Genomic DNA, 20,294 nt, shown 5'->3' on the forward strand with positions numbered 1-20,294 from the left:
TGAGCGGGCAAAGCCTAACGCCGGTTCTGAGGCGGGGAGGAGCCCATGACCAGACAAGGCAAAGCCGAGCCTCTCTCGCGAGACCTTGTAAGTGGGCGGGGTCCGGAGAGAGGTTCTTCTGAGTGACCGGGAGATGTGACGTCATACTCCTCTCGCGATATCTCGGAGTGGGCTGGATCTTTCGTGTGTGACTAGACAGCGCGACGCTGAGTCTGTCTCGCGGCATTTGGTGGTGCGGAACCGGATTGTGGGGGCTTCTCTCGCGAGATCAGGAAGCTCTGCGCCGGGCGAACACTGTGCAGAGTGGAGGTCGTTGGAGTCACTTGTCGGTTGTTAGCTTGTTCCGTAGGTTCGTACCCCGCCCGCTGCAGTCATGCTGTCTGCTCTCGCCCGGCCTGCCGGCGCCGCTCTCCGCCGCAGCTTCAGCACATCGGCCCAGGTACGAGAGGCTGCCTGACTGGCAGGGAACTCCGGGGCGGCACGAGCATCCCGGGAACGCGCGAGCTCCTAACCCGCCAGGCTCAGGGCCTCCCGGCTCATGAAAACCTGGGAGAGGGGCAGAGCCGGGCCAGGTTTCCCCCGAGAGTCTGCGCTTCCTGTAGGTACAGAAGCCAAGGGTCTCGGTCCGGAAGCAAATTGCATTGCATGCAACTTTGCATTGCTTCGGCATAGCTGATTTTCTCCTTGTAGAGTCCATAGGAGGAGAAATAAAGCGTAGCATTAGCTGTGTAGTACAGGCATCCGGAGGCTCTGAGGATAGAGAGCTGAGTCAAGGTTACAGTAGTTTGACAGAATGATTGAAATTCAGCACTCCTCACCACTGTCTCTGGCCTCGCCGCTAAGAGACTGCTTTCTTTCTTTCTTTCTTTCTTTCTTTCTTTCTTTCTTTCTTTCTTTCTTTATTTATTTATTTAGACCAGGCTGCCCTCGCACTAAAGAGATCTGCCTCTGCCTCCCCAGTGCTGGGATTAAAGGCGTGCTCTGTCACGCCTCTTTCAAAAATTATTTTTGTGTGTGTGGTATGTGCCCAGAGGCTAGAGAAGGACAGAGGGTACACTAAACCGTCGGTTCTCGACCTGGGAATCAAACGACCCTTTCACAGAGGTCACATACCAGATATTTACACTGAGATTAATAGCAGCAAAATTATAATTATGAAGTAGAAGCGAAAATAATTTTATGATAGAGGGTTACTGCAACATGAGGAACTGTTTTTGAAGGGCTGTGACATTGGGAAGGTTGAGAACCACTGCTCTAGACCTTATTTCTTTGAAACAAGGCCTTTGACTTGGGGATTTGAACTCAGCTCCTTAGGTTCTACTCACTGAACCATCTCCTCCAGGAGCCTTTTTCTTTTGGGAATTATTCTTGGAGGATCATCCCTGCTTTGGGTTGACTTGGCCCTGGACACATAGAGCTGAGTTATTTTTAGTCATCTTCTTGGACAGTGGTTCTTTAACTAGTGCATATCAGAATCAATAAAGAAAGGAGTCCCAGGATCATATCCACAGGGTAGGGTTTGTATTTTTACAAATTTCCAGCAAAATCAATACAACCAAGGCTTAAGAAATAATTACCGTGCCTCAAAGGGGAACTGATAATTTGAGGGAACTCCAAATTTCTGCTCACTCAGGTCATGTCATTTTGTTTGATACAGGGGGCAGGAAAGATGTTCAGCAGTTAAAAGGCTCCTAATCTAGCAGAGGACCAGAGGAGCTGAAGTGTTCTTCTGACCTCTTTGGGTACCTGCACATAAACTCACACCAAAACAACAAAAACTTGAAAGTAGTTACTTACTGGGTATGGCCACGAATGCTTGTAATCCCAGCTACTCAAGAGTTAGAAGCAGGAAGATTATAAATTTGAGATCTGCCTGGGTAATTTAGTAGGTTTCTGTCTCAAAATAAAACAAAGTTGTAGGGACATATGCAAGGCCCTGAGTGCTCAGAGATAACCGAGGGGAATGAGGAGTGGCCTGGGTGGGTGAGAAATAAGTTAACTGGTAGGTAGAGTGGAGATGGTTGCTGAGGCCTGGAGTAGGGTTAGCTCATCAGAGATGCTAAGAATATGGCTGAGTGTTGGTAGCACTGGGGATTGAATTCAGGACCTTAATGCATGTTAGGCAACTTTTGTACCATTGAGCCACATACCAAGTTTAGCCTATTTGTGTTGTTTGCTTGTTTTTCTTTTTCGTTTGTTTAAGAAAAAGTCTCACAGTGCAACCTTGGCTGGCCTGGACCTTTTTGTAGACCTGGTTGGTCTTAAACTAGAGATCTACCTGCCTCTGTACTTCCCAAGTACTGGGATTAAAAGTGTGGTCCATCATCCCCAGCTTCCATTTGAATTTTGTTGGTTGCATATATGCTGTGCAAAGCACAGAATTCTGTATTTTGATTTAAAATTTATTTGTGTGTGTACCTTATTTCACATGTGGCTGTAAGGTCAACTTGGTTTTCACCTTCTGTCATGGAGGTCCTGTGAATTGAACTCAGTTCATCAAGCTTGGAAGCCAGTCTGCTTTACCCACTGAGCTATCTTATCAGCCCCAGAATTCTATAGTAGATATGTTGTTGTCTCTCCCTTGTTACAAAGTGTTTTAGTAATGAGCCCCAGAGGAAAAAGTAAGGGTTGACAAGGAAGTTGAGATTTTATTTTTAATTGGGGGGAAACGTGGTATGGGTATCTGTGTGCATGTGTGTGCATAGGAAGAGCAGGAGTCCATCCTCTCTTCCCACACTGTGGGGAAGATTAGCAATTGAATTCATGTGTTTGGACTTTTGAAGCAAGTGCTTTTACTTGCTGAGCCATCTCACAGGCCCAAGGCCACTGTCGGGAGAATGTGACATTTTAGTGAAGGCCAGAAGAAAGCACAGGTGACAGGTAGAAAGGATTCCAGACATGTAGACAGTAACTGAGTTCAGTATGTGGGGCAGGGAGGCCTGGAGTGATTGAGAAGAGGGTGGATAGAGAAAACCCAGCAAGCCCTGTACAACTAGGACATTTTCTCAAAAGCAACGTGAATTTTGAACAGAGAAGTTACTTAGTAGGCAGAAGGAGGCAGGTAAGAAGCCACTGTACTAATATGGGTGGCAGCTGAGGATGTGGTGAAAATAACTGAATTTGCTGATGATCAATCAGATAAAGGGGGGAAATGGAGTCATGGGCAGTGCAGAGGTTTGAAGCTGTGGTACTGGTTTTATTGAGATGACTAAGAGTTCTGGAAGAGCTTGCTAGGGGTAGCACTCAGGGGTAGAGCATCTGCTTAGAATCCTCCAGTGAAGGGCTAAGGTGTGTGTGGCTCAGTGGTAAGAGTGTAAAGACTTTTAGGAGAAGAGAACATTTAGGGTAGTAAATTGGTTGGATTTAGAAAACCCAAATTCAAAAACAAGATAAAAATGCCCTTTGGGTCTCCAGTTAGCTCTTGAAAAAACAGTGGAGTAAGTCCAGAGGCAACTGCAACCAAGTATGTTTGGGCTCAATTATAAAATGTAGCCAAGGTCCTCATTGTATCCCCCCATATATCTATTTCTAATATATATGCACATATGTAGTAGGAACACAAATATAGAAGTTTTGAAACTTGGTTTCTGAAAGCAAAGTTTTGAATGAATGTATTACAATCTATCCATCTTCAGAACAGTTGCCAGGCATTAAATTGTTAATCAGGATTCTGGGCTCTTAGCAAAGGCCAATGGAGTAGGAAGAAACCACTGTGAGCCCAGGCCAGTTTTTCTGTGCCTTGTAGGTCAAGCCTTTGCTTTATAGCAGGCCCTATCTCAAAGCAATAGAATAAACAGAAACCTCCCATTTGGGATCACCTTGTGCTTGACTCGATGGAACTACTACGCCCTGTCCGGTGAAATGATGGAGGTGTGCTAAGGAAAGGCAATTTGGTGGTGCCTGAGTGGAGGATGGGAGACAATGAGACAGGAGCAGGTTGGGGCGAGCGGAGCCTGAGAGACCCAAGTTCTTCCTGTTCCCTGTGTAGCCCTGGCTGCTCTCCATCTCAGGATTCTCCTGCCTCTGCCTCCTGAAGAAGTTTGCCTAAGTGCTGGGGTTACAGGTGTGCCCCTCCCACCCACCCACCTACTTTTTTTTTTTTTTTTTTCCTCCTTCTTCCCATACTGGGGGTGGAACCCAGTTCCTCAGAATAATAGCTTGGCAAGCACTCTTGTCACTGAGTCACACCCCAACCTTGGGCTTTGGTTTTTGATAACTGAAGCCCATTATTGCTTATTACAGCATTAATTACTGTCCAGTACACATTTCCTGCCACGTATCTATGTGGCCTCCACCCATAGGTTCAGCCAGCCTTGGAATGAAAATGTTCAAAAAAGGGCAAAACAGACTGGAAAGATGGCTTAGAGGTTAGAAGCAGTTGCTGCTCTTGTGGAGGAATTGAATGTAGTTCCCAGCACCCACATTGGGCAACTCAACTAACTGTAATAGTTCCAAAGGATCTGATGCCCTCTTCTGGCCTTCTTGAACATGCACATACATGACATGCATTCATGCAGATACATATTCAAAACATACAGGCTAAGTAAAAATAAAAAAAATCTTTCAAAAATACAATACTGACATACTAAACAATACCGTCTTCACAGTTATCTGCTTATCTATATTGCATTAAGGGTTACCAGCTTTTTTGTTTGTTTGTATTTTGGTTTTTTGAGGCAGGGTTTCTCAGCTTTTGGAGTCTCCTGGAACTCTGATCTGTAGACCAAGCTGACCTTGAACTCACAGAGATCCTCCTACCTCTGCCTCCAGAGTGCTTAGATTAAGGAAAAGTGTGCATCACCACCGCCTGACACAAGTAATCTTTTTATCTTGGAGTATTGTTAACGTGCATATGCATGAAGGTCAGAGAACAGCTTTTTTGGAGTTGATTCTCTTCTACTCCCTGAGTCCGGGGGATCAAACTCAGGTCCTCAGGCTTGCCTTCAAGCACCTTTATTTGCTGAGTCATCTTGTCAGCCCACAAGTAATCCTGAGATGGTTTAGAGTACAGGTGAAGAGGGCCTGGAGTGGAGATGGTAGCATAACATTTGCCTAACAGAAACAAAGCTCTTGGTTCAAGTCCCAGTTCCTTAAAAGCGATATTGAGTGGGCAGGAGCAAGGAAGGGAAGAACAGACAGGAGGATGTTGTATGTCAGTGATGTACAATGCTACTTACTGGATATTTTGGCCATGTGGGGTGATGGCTCCTGGAACAAGTCCCCGATGGTAACGGGACTATTTCTTTCCGGAGCTTGCCCCTCATTCCTAGTTCGTCAAGGGGCTGTTGCTCTTGCTTAATATTTATAGTTTTTAAACTACAGATCAAAGATACGACGGCTACCTGGGTGGAGCTGCCTCTTTATCACAGGATATTTGGAGTGTGAACTCTCGTATCTTGCCATCACTAGGCTTGTGTTTTCTCCACTTGAACTTGGACTTGGGATGAAGGTCCAGAGTTCTGCCACAGTGAAGCTGGTCGATGTGGCTGCTGGCTCTTTGGCATCTCATCATCTAAAGAAGCCCTGTTCTATCTATCTTAAGTATCTGTTTCTCTATTTCCTTCTAGAACAATGCTAAAGTAGCCGTGCTGGGAGCTTCTGGGGGCATTGGGCAGCCCCTGTCCCTCCTCCTGAAGAACAGCCCCCTAGTGAGCCGCCTGACCCTCTATGATATCGCTCATACGCCCGGTGTGGCAGCGGATCTGAGTCACATCGAGACCAGAGCAAATGTGAAAGGTACTGGGTGTGGCTGCCCTGGGGACTCCACCATATGCCATGCAGTAAGCCAGGGTTGAATTCTAGAACAGGACCATAGATGAACCTGGATGGTCACAGTTGGGGAGTGCAGGCTCATTTTAGAGTGAAATTGCAGGGGACAACACTGGTATGGACTTGAGTGTACAAATACTTACGAAGCAGTGGTGTCTTTTAGAAAGCTGAAGCTGAGCTGGCACTGTGTCCAGTGGTGGTGCACACCTTTAATCCCAGCACTCGGGAGACAGAAGCAGCGGATCTCTTGAGTCCCTAGACAGGCAGGGCTACACAGAGAAACCCTGTCTCAAAGCAAAAAAGAAAGCTGAGGCTGGCAATTTGATAGGTGGATGGGTCCTTTCTGTATGAGCCTGGTGACCAGCATTCATTGCCCAGAACCAGCAAAGGTGGAAGGAGAGAACCAGTTCTTCCGAGAGTTGTCTTCCACAAGTGTGCTGTGAATACACACACATCCCATAATATAATTTATTTTAGAAGTATAAAGCAGGGCATGGTGATCCACAACTGCCACCCCAGCCCTTTGGGGCTAAGGTAGAAGGGTCATGGGTTCAAGGTTAACTTGGGCTGTATAGCGAGCCCTTGTAGAGAGGTATTGGATATAGTTGGTAGAGTGTTTGCTTGACATTCAAGAAGCCCTTAGTTGAGTCTCCACTACTTGGAAGGTGGTGACGGGAAGACCAGCAAGTCTGTGTTCTGGGCTACATAGTAAAAAGTAATTTTAAAAAGGCTAATTCTGGACCCATCACAAACCTGAAACCCTCAGAAATAATCTCCCCCGATAGTAAGAGTAATGGGTGTGACGCTGCAACTGGGAGGTGAGGCAGGAGAATCCCTGCTGCTGGTCTCTATAGAACTAGTCCATTCCAGAGGGGGCTCTTTTCCCTTTGACAGATGGGATCCACCAGCTCTCTGTTCCCTCCCTCAGATGTGATGGCTTCCCTGGGCTCATAAAGGTGACACTGCTCTAATGGGATGTTCTTCACAGGCTACCTCGGACCTGAACAGCTGCCAGACTGCCTGAAAGGTTGTGATGTGGTGGTGATCCCAGCTGGAGTACCCAGGAAGCCAGGTGTGTGTGCAGGGGAGAATCCTGGGGTGGGGGTGGGGTAGAGAGGGCTCAGCTGTTACAGGCAATATTAGAGAACCTGATTCAGATCCCAGCACCCATATTGGCATCTCACAAATTGCTTGTACCTCCAGTTCCAAGGGACCCAACACCCACTTACAATTTAGTAGGCTCATCACATACATACACACATAAATAAAATCTTTTTTTATAAAAATTTAAAGCCTCATTTGAAGTGTCCCTCCACAGCTGAGAAGAGCTATAAGCTGATATATGTGGATTTACTTCCTTTTCAGTTGCAAAGATCTCCAAAGACTTCCTCCTTATCTACCTGGAAAATTAAGCCTACAAGTATCTGTTGCCTCTGAATTTGAAGTGGACTTAGAGAGCCCTGTTCTCCACCCCGCTCCACCTCAGGACTCCTGCTAACTGCAGATGTCTCTCTGTGACTCACTCCATCTGTACACCCAAAGGCCCCCCTGTGCTGTCATTAGCCACAGTGGAGTGCTGCCTTTCTAGGACAGATTTACTTAAAATGGGAGCCCTGTTCACACAGTTTAATAATTGGCACCTGGACTATTTCAGAACTATGCATAGGCCTTAGAGATGGCTGATGGGTAGAGGTTCGTGCCACCAAGCCTGACAACTCAAGTTCAGTCCCTGGGACACACTTTGACAGAGACTTTTATTATCCCCCTTTTCATGGGCTCTCTCTACTTTAATTCCTATGCATATAAAATGGCATAGCTGTAGCTCTGAATATTTTGTTTCTTTGGATCTTAACAAATATTTCAGTAATTTGTTCAAAATGCTTTGTCTCAGAGGACTGAGATTTAGTTTCACTCATTCACTTTAAGTCATGACCCCTTTTCAGCGAGAGGACTGAGTTTCCCTGCTAACCCCTAATTTCTATTTAAAGAAAACTTTTCCTACCTTCTCTAAGGATTGTATGTCTCACATTGGGTGCCAGTTAAGGGGGTCCCTGCAAGTGTCAGACAGGGGAGCAAACTGAGCAAAGAAATGAGAGCGAAAACTCAGTGCAAGTTAACTTGTCAACCTGGACCAGACCTCATTGTCAGCGTATTTAAAACCTAGTACAATTTGGGGAAAGGTTTCCAGGCAACAGTCAGTCTAATTCCAGGTGCACAGTGAAGCTTAAGATGTGTCTACATAGACAGACTGTTTTACATGTGACCATGAGGGTGGGTTCTGTAGCTGGAAGACCTAGAATCTAGTGTGGCTTCAGACCAATAGCATAGAGGTCAACAGGACATAAGGTACATGTGACATGTCCCTAAGGATGGTAATGACCTAGCGAGGGGAGAGTCTGGGATAACCACTCTCGGGGATTTGAGTGAGGTCTGCCTCCATAGCAAAAGGAGGGTGAGGTCTGCCTACAACAAAAAGGTCACCAGGTCATTAATAAAATCCACTCCCAGCTTTCTGGATGGAATGCAGGTACTTGATTTTTGTCTCTGTTGAGGAGGCACCCATGTGGGCACCTGGTTCTCTTAGTGCTTCTCTGTGAGTACAAGGAACTCAGTGCCCCCAACAGTGGAAGGTGAAATTTCATCATGTTTTTGTGGTTCTCTCACCCTGGACCATCCTAGGAATGACACGAGATGACCTATTCAACACCAACGCTACCATTGTGGCCACCTTGACGGCTGCCTGTGCCCAGCACTGCCCTGAAGCCATGATCTGCATCATTGCAAACCCGGTGAGTATAGGGAGGCAGGGCTAGCCATGTGTGTATTAGATGTACACATTGGAGGTGTTGAGAGGTCCTTGAATGTATCCTAAAACTGTCTTCTGTCGCCAATCAAGAGTTTGAACCTGATTCTTTCAACTGACAGACTCTCCTTTCAGGCGGGTCAGCTTCCCCCACCTGGGATCCCCATCTTTCTCTTTCTCCACTCTACCACCTTCTCCTCTACTCCTCCTCTTCTTCCTCTCCCTCTTTGTGGTGGGGACGGGGCTAAGAAGGGTCTCACTATATAGTTCATGTTGTCCCGCAACTCAGTCCCACTTCTGCCTCCTAGGTGCTGGCGTGGAAGGGTTACGGGTGTACCAGCATGCTTTGCTCAAATTGCCCACCTGTGTTAACTCCTTTCAGCCAAGGTTGTGGTGACTTGTGACTCCTCTTTTATATTAAGTGCACAACACAAATCTTACCATTTTATTCTATTTGATTTATGTGCCCTGGGTGGTGTCTTAGGCTCTTGCCCTGTTGATTCAGTCATTCATTCTTCACACCTCATGAGGTAGTTGTCGTATCCATTTGTCTCAGTCACTATTGTGTTGTAATGAAACAGCATGACTAAGGCAGTTTATAAACGGAAGCATTGAACTGGGGCTTGCTTACAGTTTCAGAGGGTTGGTCCATGCTCACCATGGTGGGGAGTGTGGTGGTTGGCAGGCAGGCATGGTGCTGCTGGAGTAGCTGAGTCAGAGGCTGAGGCCAGTGTAAGTCTACCATTGGTGACACACCTAATCCTTCCCAGATAGTTCCGCTAACTAGGGACCAACCATTCAAACATGGAAGCTTATGAGGGCCATCCCCTTCAAACCACCACAGCATGGCTCACTAGATTATACATGTTCTAGGGATTCAGGCACTTATTCACCTCCTGTTAGCCAGCTCAGCCCAGCAGAAGGAACCCTGAGCAAGCAGCCTTCTGTGTCCAAGCTGACGACTGAAGGGCTATCAAGGAACAAGTGTCCTTGCAGTAAAGGCTGTCTTTGACCACATGGCATGGACACCTTACCTTGCAGATGGCTCACAGTTTATTGGCAGGGCCTGTTGCTGGTCTCCACCCTCAGTTGACGCCCGTCTCATGGTTTTCTCAGGTTAACTCCACCATCCCCATCACAGCTGAAGTTTTTAAGAAGCATGGAGTGTACAACCCCAACAAGATCTTCGGTGTGACAACCCTTGACATCGTCAGAGCAAACACATTCGTGGCAGAGCTGAAGGTGAGGGCCGGATGGGCACCTCTCAGTTGCCTCTCTTCTGAACTGCTCAGCTACCCTTGTTCCTGGGCTGGCAGGGGATCTAGACCTGGGGTTTCTTTGTCACTGGCTCCAATGTTTTCTGTAAGAACAGGCGGTGAACCCCACGGGCTCAGACTGGCCAGCTACTACCAGGCTTAGCGTGCCCTCTACTCTTGACCTCTTCCTAATGTGTCAGGGTTCAGACTTTATCTAACCCACTCTTGGATGGTAGCCACCTGTCCATTCACCATGCCCTGGAAAAATTAATTTATCTGCTAATACTAACACACAGTGATAAGGACTTGGGACAGCTCCAGAAATCCTAAAGTAGCCGAACTATTATCCAGGCTGGCCTCTAGTTTCTACCTCCTTTTCTTGGGTTACCTGTAGTAGCTTACCTTGAAGGATTCATATCCCCCTGGCTTCTTGCCTCTAGGTCTGTGCCCAGCTCGATTTTTTTTTTTTTTTTTTTTTTTTTTTTTTTTAATGTGTAGAGACATGAGTAAACATAAATTTCTTGGGTTTTTTTGGGGGGGGTGGCAGGGTTCCAGACAAGACTTCTGTGGCTTTGAAGCCTGTCCTGGAACTAGCTCTTGTAGACCAGGCTGGTTTTGAACTCAGAGATCCGCCTGCCTTTGCCTCTCAAGTGCTTGGATCAAAGGCTTGCACCACCACCGCCTGGCAAATTAGTTGTATGTGTATGCGTGGGTCTGTGTGGAATTGGACACCTGTGAGTGTAGTGCCCTAGGTATCCAGAGAAGGCTTGGTTCCTCCTGAAGCTGGAGTTACAGGCGGTTGTGAGCCACTATGTGGGTGCTAGGAACCAAAATCTGGTCCCTTGCAAGAGCAGCAAGCACTCATCAGCCAGTGTCTGTCCTCGTGTCTTTCACGGCTTCCTTGGCTGTCATTGACCTTGTAACTGTGCATCTCGCCAGCAGCCCTGCTGCCTTGAGCCTTTCTGTTTTGCCATCCAGCTCTAGTGTGTGGAACAATTTTAATTCCTGAGTTGAGGGAGAACTCTTTTCTCTGGGACAGAATGTGAGAGTACTTGTTTGGGCATTTCCATGAAGAGTGAAGTTAGCCCTAGGAAAATTGTTGCTGTTCTCTGGTTCCATAATAAGGAAGTCAGGTGGCTAGAAGGGTAGAGGAGCCTGTGGTGACTCCTACACAAGCCATCCCTCCCTGCACCTGCCCACAGTGACTGATCATATGACAACAGGGCCCAAGTGCTAAGCACAGTTGGGGTCAGACTCTGGGGTTCCAGGCTGTGCACTTTGGGTGGGTGACTGCACCTTGTTTTGTGCTTAAAGACCTTGTAAACAATAAGGCTTTTGTCCTGCCTTGTGAATAGGGTTTGGATCCCGCTCGAGTCAACGTGCCTGTCATTGGTGGCCATGCTGGGAAGACCATCATTCCCTTGATCTCTCAGGTATGTGAATGACAGAGCGAGAGTGTGAGCGAGCATGGGGGTGGGGAGAGAGACTGATGATGGATCACAGGGAGCTGTAAGATCACAAATACCTTAGATTGCCTTGAAACTCTGGAACAGTCTAGGCTAAGTGGAAATCAGCTGGCTCTAGCACACTGTGAGAAACATCCCATGAGCTCAAAGCAGACAGTATACATAGGAGGCCAGGTATGATCCCCACTCTTGGGAAGTGCAGGCAAGATCAGGAGTTCAAGGGTTATCAGCTATGTAGTGACTTTGAGGCCAACCTGGGGGTGCATCAAGCAAAATAGTTTGAGACAGAGTTAGCATCATTTGAAACAGGTCTGTAAATCAGCTCCATAACCCCTGATTATGACATGCCAAGGACTTGTATCTGTGGTGCTTTTGCATAGTTTTTAGAAAAATGTGTAAGTGAAGCAAGAGAAACATGGCACCCATCCTGAAGATTAAGATGGAGAGAGACCTCAGTGGTTAAGAACACTTGATATTTATTCTTGCCAAGGACCTGAGTTCATTTTTAGCACTCATTGGGCACCTTAAACAACCACCTGTAACTCCAGCTCCAGAGATCTGCTGTCCTCTTCTGGCTTCCATGGACATTCACATACACACATGGACATATAAAACAATGATTCTCCAAGCTCATTTGGGAGTGCAGGTATCAAAAGGTGGGAGGACTTGGGGGCAGTAGAGGAGACATGGAGGTGAGGGTTAGGTTGGTGCTTGATCCTCTGTTGGATCCACAACTGCATGTGGCCATGGAGTGTGCACTGTTCAGTATGCAAAAAAGTGAGGTGTGGGAGGAGATTTGGTCAGGAAAGTGCCTGCCATGCAAGCCTGAAGACCTGAGTTAGGCTCCCAGCTTCCATGTGAAAAAAATTCAGGTGCAAGACCGGCACCCTAGTACTGGGGAGCCAATAGAAGGGTCTCTGGGGCTTGCTGGGCAGTCATCCTGGCTGAGTCAGTGAGAGACCCAGTCTCAAAGCATACATGTAAGCTGGAGGGTGATTGATGGAGACCCCTGACATCAACCTCAGGCCTGGAAAAATATAGGAATTCAAGGATTACATAAGAACTGTCTCAACTAAGCCTCTGGGGGAAAGTGAATTTGTTTTTGTCAGTAGAAAATGATGCTGAGGTCTTTGAGGTTGAGTGGTGGGGACCCCTGTCTGGCATGATTGAAGCCTGGTGTCTGGTGCAGTGTGGTGCTGAGATGGGGCACATGGTGGAGTGGGGATTGCACCAGAAAGTTGCTCACACAGCCCCTGGCTTGCTCTGCAGTGTACCCCCAAGGTTGACTTTCCCCAAGACCAGCTGACCGCACTCACCGGGAGGATCCAGGAGGCTGGCACAGAAGTTGTGAAGGCCAAGGCTGGAGCAGGTAGAGTCCCAGGGATCCTGGGGGTGGGGACACTGACACTGGGATCCAGGAATGTTAGCATAGCAGAAAGACTGCTTGTCCCTGGGTAGGGAGTGGGTGTTTCTCTCCAGGGTGCTTCATCTGCCCTTGCCCGAAGAGAAGGCTCTAGAAGGTAGCTCAGATTGCTGTGGGATGAGAGCGACAGTGACATGCAGAAGTGCAGGCTCAGATTGTCCACCATCAGCTGTCGTGTGCAGGTGCTGTTTCTGGGGGCACAGCCCCTGGTTCCTGGGGTCTGGTGCTAGCTGTTGTGACCCACCATTCTCTCTCCCAGGTTCTGCAACCCTGTCCATGGCTTACGCTGGAGCCCGTTTTGTCTTCTCCCTTGTGGATGCCATGAATGGGAAGGAAGGTGTCGTTGAGTGTTCTTTTGTTCAGTCCAAGGAGACAGAGTGCACTTACTTCTCCACACCCTTGCTGTTGGGGGTATGTATACAGGGTAGTCATGGTTGTGATTGGTGCTTGCTTGGCATTGGGGAAGGGAGAGCGTGTGTCTCAGAATGTAGAGCCGGGCCCATCACAGGGCAGTGCAAGTATGATTTAGAAATGTGGCAGCTACCAAATGGCTGTCCATGAAAGATCAGCTTTGAAATAAACTGATCCCTCCTGGGCTGGGATGCAGCTAAATGGAGCAGCCTCTGCTCATCTCCCAGTGAGGGACCGGTGGGGGTGGCTTAGTGGCAGAGCACTTGCCTCCTCAGCCTTCTGGGTGCTAGGATTTGAGGTCTGTGACACCAAACCAAGCTAGAAACTTGGTTTCATGTGTCACCATCTCCCCCTCTCTTCCAGAAAAAGGGCCTGGAGAAGAACCTGGGCATTGGCAAAATCACTCCTTTTGAGGAGAAAATGATTGCCGAGGCCATCCCCGAGCTAAAAGCCTCCATCAAGAAAGGCGAGGACTTTGTCAAGAACATGAAGTGAGAGGTTCAAGCCCCAAGCAGCAGCATCACCCTAACTTATTGAGCATCATGTCTTTGAAGTCACCAGGGTCCTCCATGTGCTGTGATGATGGGTGTTGTACCAGCAACAGCATCCCTTCACAGTGGTGGCCGGTCTATTGATAATAACAATAAAGCAGACTGATTGTCTTTTTTATGGTCTCCATCCGCTCACTCAGAGCCTGGTCTCTACACTGAATCAGAAACAGTCCGTGGCTGGGCGTGGTGGTGTAACCTTTAATCCCAGCATTCAGGAAGAGACAGGAAGTGCTCTGGTTTCAAGAACAGACTGGTCCACATACTGAATTTCAAGTCAGCTAACGGTATACAGGGAGACACTGTCCCAGAAATAATAATACTAATGTTAATACTATTTAGAGGCTATTCACGTGTTTGGCAGAGACCTCTGGGGCTTGAAGGAATTCTAAACCAGGCCTGGTAGTGCACACCTGTGATCCCAGCCCCTGTAGAGGATGAGGCAGGAAGACCTGAAGTTCAAGGCCTGCCTACAGTACAGAGCAATCCCAGGCACCCAGGGAGACCCTGCTTCAGAATGCTTCAGCAGCGGTAGAGCACTAGGCCTGAGCTGTCAGTGAGGTCTTAGGGGTGTGGCTAGGGTAGCATGTCCCAGGCCTTAGGTTCTGTTGGCTTAGTTCAGCCATCAATTTGACAAAGCCTAGAGTCATCTGAAAAGGGAATTTTGCAATTGGGTTGCCCTGATTAGATGCACCTGCAGCCACGCCTGTGTGGCATTGTCTTGGTTATAAATTGGTGTGAAGGGCAGCCCACTGGGCAGGTAATCTGGCTTGTATAGGAAAGCTCATTGTGGGGCTGGAATGGTAGCTCCTTTAAGGGCCAGTACTATTGAGAGCCTTCTAGTTTGGTTCCCAACATATGTGCTACGAGCCTCACAACTGCCTGTAACTCCAACTCCAGGTGGTCCTACAATCCCTGTGGCTTCTGTGGATCCAGGCTCAGGTACAAACACCCACACAGACAAATCTTTAAAAATAAAAGTAGCTGGATGTCAAGTGGCTCATACCTTTAATCCCAGAACTCAGGAAAGGCAGGTGGATCTCCATGAATTCCAGGCCAAGCCAGACAGCTAAATAGCAAGATTCTGCCTCAATGAAACAAAATAATCTTTTAGAAAGAAATTGAGCTGAATGTAGCCAATGAGCTTTCTGCCCTTGTTTTGCTGTGAAGTGAGTTCCTTGGTCTGAGGAAATGCTGTATGGAATAGCCACCAGGTGCCTGTCAAGTTCCTGCCCTGATTTCCCTCAGTGATGGACTGTGGCCTGGAAGTGTGAGCCACAAACCCGTTGCTTCCTAGGATGGTTTTAGTCATGGCTGTCATCAACAGAAAGCAGACTGGAACAGGTTCTATTCCTAACTCCACCAAAAACATAAAAGGTCTGAGGATTGCCATGAAGTTAAGGTCAGCCTGGCCTACATAGTAACCTGCTCCAGCAGAGAAAACCAATCCTCACTGTCCTTTGTGACTCAATGATTCTGCTTGTGACACACTACAGAACTGTTTGGGTAACACACTGTTAGATAGGGTTCTTGCATTTGCAATCACCTGACAGGCTGAACCTGACAGGTCAAGTGACATCTTGGATGTGGATGGTCACTATTCATCATATTCCAGGATTTCTTTGAGGAGGGCCCCCTGGGAAGGCAGACTGTTATCCACTGAGTCATATCTCCTAGCCGTGTGTGTGTGTGTGTGTGTGTGTGTGTGTGTGTGTGTGATATAATTACATATATGTGTGTGTTTTTAAATAGGTACTGGGGATCAAACACAGGTTCTCATTACATGGCTAGCCAGAACTCTACTGACTGAGCCATCTGCCCAATCATTAATCTTTTGTATAAATGTTATTTTTTTATCTTACATGTAAATAAAAACATCAAAAATCAGCCAGACCTAAAGTTCATACAACTTATATACAGTTAGAATTGGCATTAGAAACAAATTAAAGCCAGGCAATGATGGTACATGCCTTGATCCCAGCACTTGGGAGCAGAGGCAGGCAAATCTACATAGTTGGAGGCCAGCCTGGTCTATATAGTGAGTTCCAGGACAGCCAGGGGTGCATACATAGACTCTGTTTCAACCTGAAGGGGAGAAGAAAGGAAACAAGCTATGAAGCATCACTCGCATCAAATGTTACTTGTTCAGTATTGGATATATTTTATGTACTCACCCACTGCCAAACAAAACTCCACGACAGAATTGAAACTAGGAAAACAGCTTCACATCTAGTTTTGCTTTTTGACAGTCTTACTATGTAGTCCAAGTTGATGTCAAAATCCTGCCGCGGTTTTCTGAGTGCTGCGATCACAGGCGTACATCGCCATGCCCATGTTGGCTCCTGTCAGAGGACTTGCCTGACAACTCTGGTCTGAGAATTAGGGAAAGTGTAGATGAAGAGCCAGGACTGAAAGGTACCAGAGCACAAATCTGGGTCTTCCCCGGCATCTCCTCACATGGAGAAGAGCACTGGGCTAGCTAGCTCTGCAGACTGGGGAGCATGTCAGGCAGCCAAAGGAGCAAATGTGTTTAAACTTCTGACCCTGAGATATGGCCTTAGCAAATACAAAGTTCATGCCCAACAGTTTCACAAGGAGGGAAATGGTTCAATAGCTAAGAGTACTTATTCTACATAAGAATGGGGACCTGAGTTCTAATCCTTCCATACAGAAAGCCAGACATGGGTATGCATATCTGTAAGCCCATATCCTAGTCTGGGGTGAAGACTGATCCTGAGAGCGTGTAGGCCAGGCAGCCTAGACAAAACTTTCCTATTCAGTGAGAGCCACCATCTGAGAACAATGAAGTAGAGGACAACCAACAACGACATCCAACACCCTGTTAGTAAAGTGTTTGAGGCATGATCATCGGGACCTGAGTTCAATGCCCGAACCACATATAAAAAAATGCAGTTGTGGCACACAGCTTTAATCCCAGGCACTCAGGAGACAGAGGCAGGAGACAGAGGCCAGTCTGGTTTTCATAGCGAGTTCTAGGACACCCAGAGCTGTTACATAGAGAAAAACAAAATCCAGATGTATTGTGTTCTTGTAATGCCAGCACTGGGCAGACAGGGACAGATTCCCAGGCTAGCCAGCCTGACCAAATCAGTGAAGGTGGCCAGTGAGGGAGGGAAATGTCAAAACAAGCTGGACAGACAAGGTATTCTGAGGTGTGTGTGACCTCCACACACAAGTGCACATATGGGCATACACACATACACACAAATAGAAACCTAACAAAAGATGTAAAGAAAAAAAAACAATATTTTAAGTAACTATACAATTTTGTATTGTGCCACATTCATAACTGTCCTGGGTGCATATCTTGGAGCCTCAGGTCCATGACAAAAGAAACAGGCTCATTTGGTGAGATCAGCAAACCCAGCTGAAGGGTGTGGCCCTCATCCTGAGAACAAAGATGTAGTATGTCAACAGGGCTGGACAGATCAGTGACAGGGTTCCAAACCAAAGCTTCAAGATCGATGAGGAAGGTCATTTTTGCATGCCAGGTGTGACTGGGGTGGGCTCTCCACTGCATCCTGGGAAATCCAGCTCCAGGTGACTCCCTGCTACAAGTCTGAACACAAAAGAAGGGCTGAGGGCCAGCATTGGGGTGGCATTGAGCAGCATGGAAAGGGAGAATGCATCTCCCAGCCCCCATTTCCACTCCCTTAAAAATCTATTAGCTGTGCTGGGGAGATGGCTGGGTGGGTGAATAGCCTATCATGTAAGAAGGCACACAAAGGGCTTGAGTTTGAAGTCTACACCACATAAAAAGCCAGGTGTGGCAATATGTACTTGAAACCAGAGCACTGGGGGTGCTATGGAGGTGGGGATTCCTGGCATTTGCTAGCCAGCCAGGTTGAAAAATAGAGGAGCTCTGGGGACAAAGGAAGACCAAGAGGGGCTGGAGGGGTGGCTCAACAGCTAGAAATATACACTGTTCTTATAGAACATCCAGTTAGCCCCCTCCCTGACAAACTGTCCCCTACAGCCAGGAAAGAAAGGCAAGTAGCAATTAGGGTGTTAAAGAGCACATGCACGCCTAGAGCAGTCCTTAGCAGCTTCACGGCAGTGAGGAGCCTGGCTAAGGACAAAAGGGTGGCAGAAAATTGCTAGAATCAGAAGGAGCCACAGTGATGCTGGAAAATTAATTGAAAGGAAAGCAATGTAGTGAGTTCTCTGAGAAAGCAGAGAGTACCTAACCCAGGCTTCTGGACCAAGACTGTGCAGCTCCCACTGTGGCCAGAAGAGAGAGCCAGAGGCTGATGCCTGATGCTCCAGGCAAGGCTAGGTCTCTCAGGAATGAGATTAGCATTCCAGAACCAAATCACGCTAGCCATGCTGTCTGGTCTTGGTCAGGTGGGAGGGAGGAGACAGTAGGCAGTGTAGGAGTGAATAAAGGGAAGGCCATGGAAAGAAGTCCTGTAATGGAAAGCAGGTTTGAAGGAGGAGACCAGTCTAATCTTGGGTTCCTCCTGTCTCTGATGCCCTGGACACTGGACAAAGACACTGCTGACATCCAAAGGAGAGAGGGGCCTGAGATTCAAACCCAGGGTAGGAGAAAGCTACTGAGTGGACAGGAGGGAGGGGTGGGGACAGCCCAGGCCTAACCTGCAGCTGCTGCAGGCATATCCCACTTTAAAACGCTATTGTTGAGGCTGGAGAGATGGCTGGCCACTTAAGACAACCAATTTACTGCTCCTCCAGTGGACCTGAGTTCAGTTTCCAGCACTCATACAGGGCAGAGTACCACTGACTGAGCTCAGGTTCCAAGGGATCTGGCACCCTCTTGTGGCCTCTGTGCTCATGTGATGGACATAAATTCACACAGGCACACATATACATAAAAATAACTAAATCTTTTTTTTTTTTTAAAGGCTTTTGTCTCCTTCCTCTCTATCAGTGTCCTAGCCCCAGGAGACACCATTGCTTGGGGACAAACACCTAACCAAAGCCAGTTGACCAGAATACATTCTTTCTTCCTCCTCTTCATTCTGTCCTATGGCATCTAATGGGGTTACCATGGGGCAGGCAGCACCAGACATCAGAAGTAGAGAGCCTCTTGAAGATAGTTACACCAGGACAGCTGACCTACTTTTGAGATAGTTACCATAACCTGTTAGTCATCTGTGGCTGCTCTGTCTGAGGCCACTACCTATAGATCTCCCCAGCACCCCATTAGTAAAGGGGTGTATCCTGGTAGCAGCATGAGGGTCCCTACGTCTACTGATCAGTACCCAAGTGCTTCTGGTACCCATCTAAAAAACAATTTTTTCTAAGTATAGGACTTTTATTGCTTCTCTTTTTTTAGAGAGAGAGAATTACAATTTTTTATTTTTAAAAAAGATGTATTTATTTATTATGTATACAGAGTTCTGACTGCATGTCTCCCTGCACACCAGAAGAGGGCACCAGATCTCATTACAGATGGCTATGAGCCACCATGCAGTTGCCAGGAATTGAACTCAGGACCTCTGGAAGAGCAGCCAGTGCTCTTAACCTCTGAGCCATCTCTCCAGCCCTATTGTTTATTTTTATTGATTTCCCATATATGTCACTATCTTCTGTTCTTGTTCATTTCCCTCCCCTACTACCCTTCCCCATTTTCCTGACTCTAAACTTTTTTCTAATTTTTTTGCCACTTAAAAATATTAATGACTTTATTTTTAATTATATGTATATTGCAGGGGGTGGGGAGGGGGATGTGAGTGTGTGTGCAAGTATCCGTGGAGTCCAGAAGAGGGTGTCAGATCCCCTGGAACTAGAGTTAGAGATGGTTGTGAGCTGCCTGATGCTTCCTGATAGGAATGCTGGGAACTGAACTCAGGTCCTCTGCAAAAACACTAATTAAATGCTCTTAACCACTGAGCCACCTCTCCAGCCTCCCTCCCTTGGCTTTATTTTTGAGGCAGGGTCTCACTATGTAGCCCAGTTACCCTGAAAATCATGACCCTTCTATCTCAATCTCCTGAATTCTGGGGTATACCATCGTACCCAGTTTTAGTAAATTCTTTAAAAGATCTTATTTTTATGTGTCTGTGTGCTTTGCCTGCATCTATGTATGTATGTATATATGTATGTATATACGTATGTATGTCTGTACACCATGAGTGTGCAGTGCCCATAGAGGCAGGAGAAGAGCATTGAACCCCTAGGACTGAAGAAACATGATTGTGAGTTGCCATGTGGGTGCTGGGAACCGAATCCGAGACCTCTGTAAGAACAGAGCCTGTTCTTAACTGCTAGGCCATTTCTCCAGTCCTGTGGTTCAATGTTTTAACAGAGCTGTTATTAAAATATCCTAGAAACAAGCTGAAGTTTGGGGGTCCAGAGAACAAGTTATATACACTTCTGTTCCTGTAGGGGGTGCAAATCCAAGATTTGGGAGTAGTTTTTAGTGAGTTCATTCACACACACACACACACACACACACACACACACACACACACACCATTTTCCCATCCCCCATGGTGGTTAACCTTAATCTCCATGGGCAGCTTGGTGGAATTTGGTATCTGGGTGTTTCCGTGACTGTTTCTAGACAGGTTTAACTGAGCAGAGAAGACCCACCCTGAGTGTGAGCAACTTCATCCCACAGCCTAGGGTCCTGGA

At 47.2% G+C, this 20,294-nt stretch overlaps 1 protein-coding gene across 1 annotated transcript; it reads left to right on the plus strand.

Annotated features, from left to right (window-relative positions):
• The first annotated feature begins 284 nt into the window (after nucleotides 1-284).
• Nucleotides 285-13,795, plus strand: Mdh2 (malate dehydrogenase 2). The gene is made up of 9 exons (XM_051204963.1): nucleotides 285-439; nucleotides 5,568-5,736; nucleotides 6,758-6,841; nucleotides 8,449-8,558; nucleotides 9,689-9,814; nucleotides 11,184-11,261; nucleotides 12,564-12,663; nucleotides 12,977-13,128; nucleotides 13,492-13,795. Exons 1-9 carry the CDS (start codon nucleotides 374-376, stop codon nucleotides 13,621-13,623), a joined length of 1,017 nt encoding a protein of 338 aa, XP_051060920.1. The 5' UTR covers nucleotides 285-373; the 3' UTR covers nucleotides 13,624-13,795.
• The last annotated feature ends 6,499 nt before the right edge of the window (nucleotides 13,796-20,294 follow it).

The sequence above is a fragment of the Phodopus roborovskii genome, unplaced genomic scaffold (genome assembly GCF_943737965.1).
Source record: "Phodopus roborovskii unplaced genomic scaffold, PHOROB, whole genome shotgun sequence".
Lineage (NCBI taxonomy): Eukaryota > Metazoa > Chordata > Mammalia > Rodentia > Cricetidae > Phodopus > Phodopus roborovskii.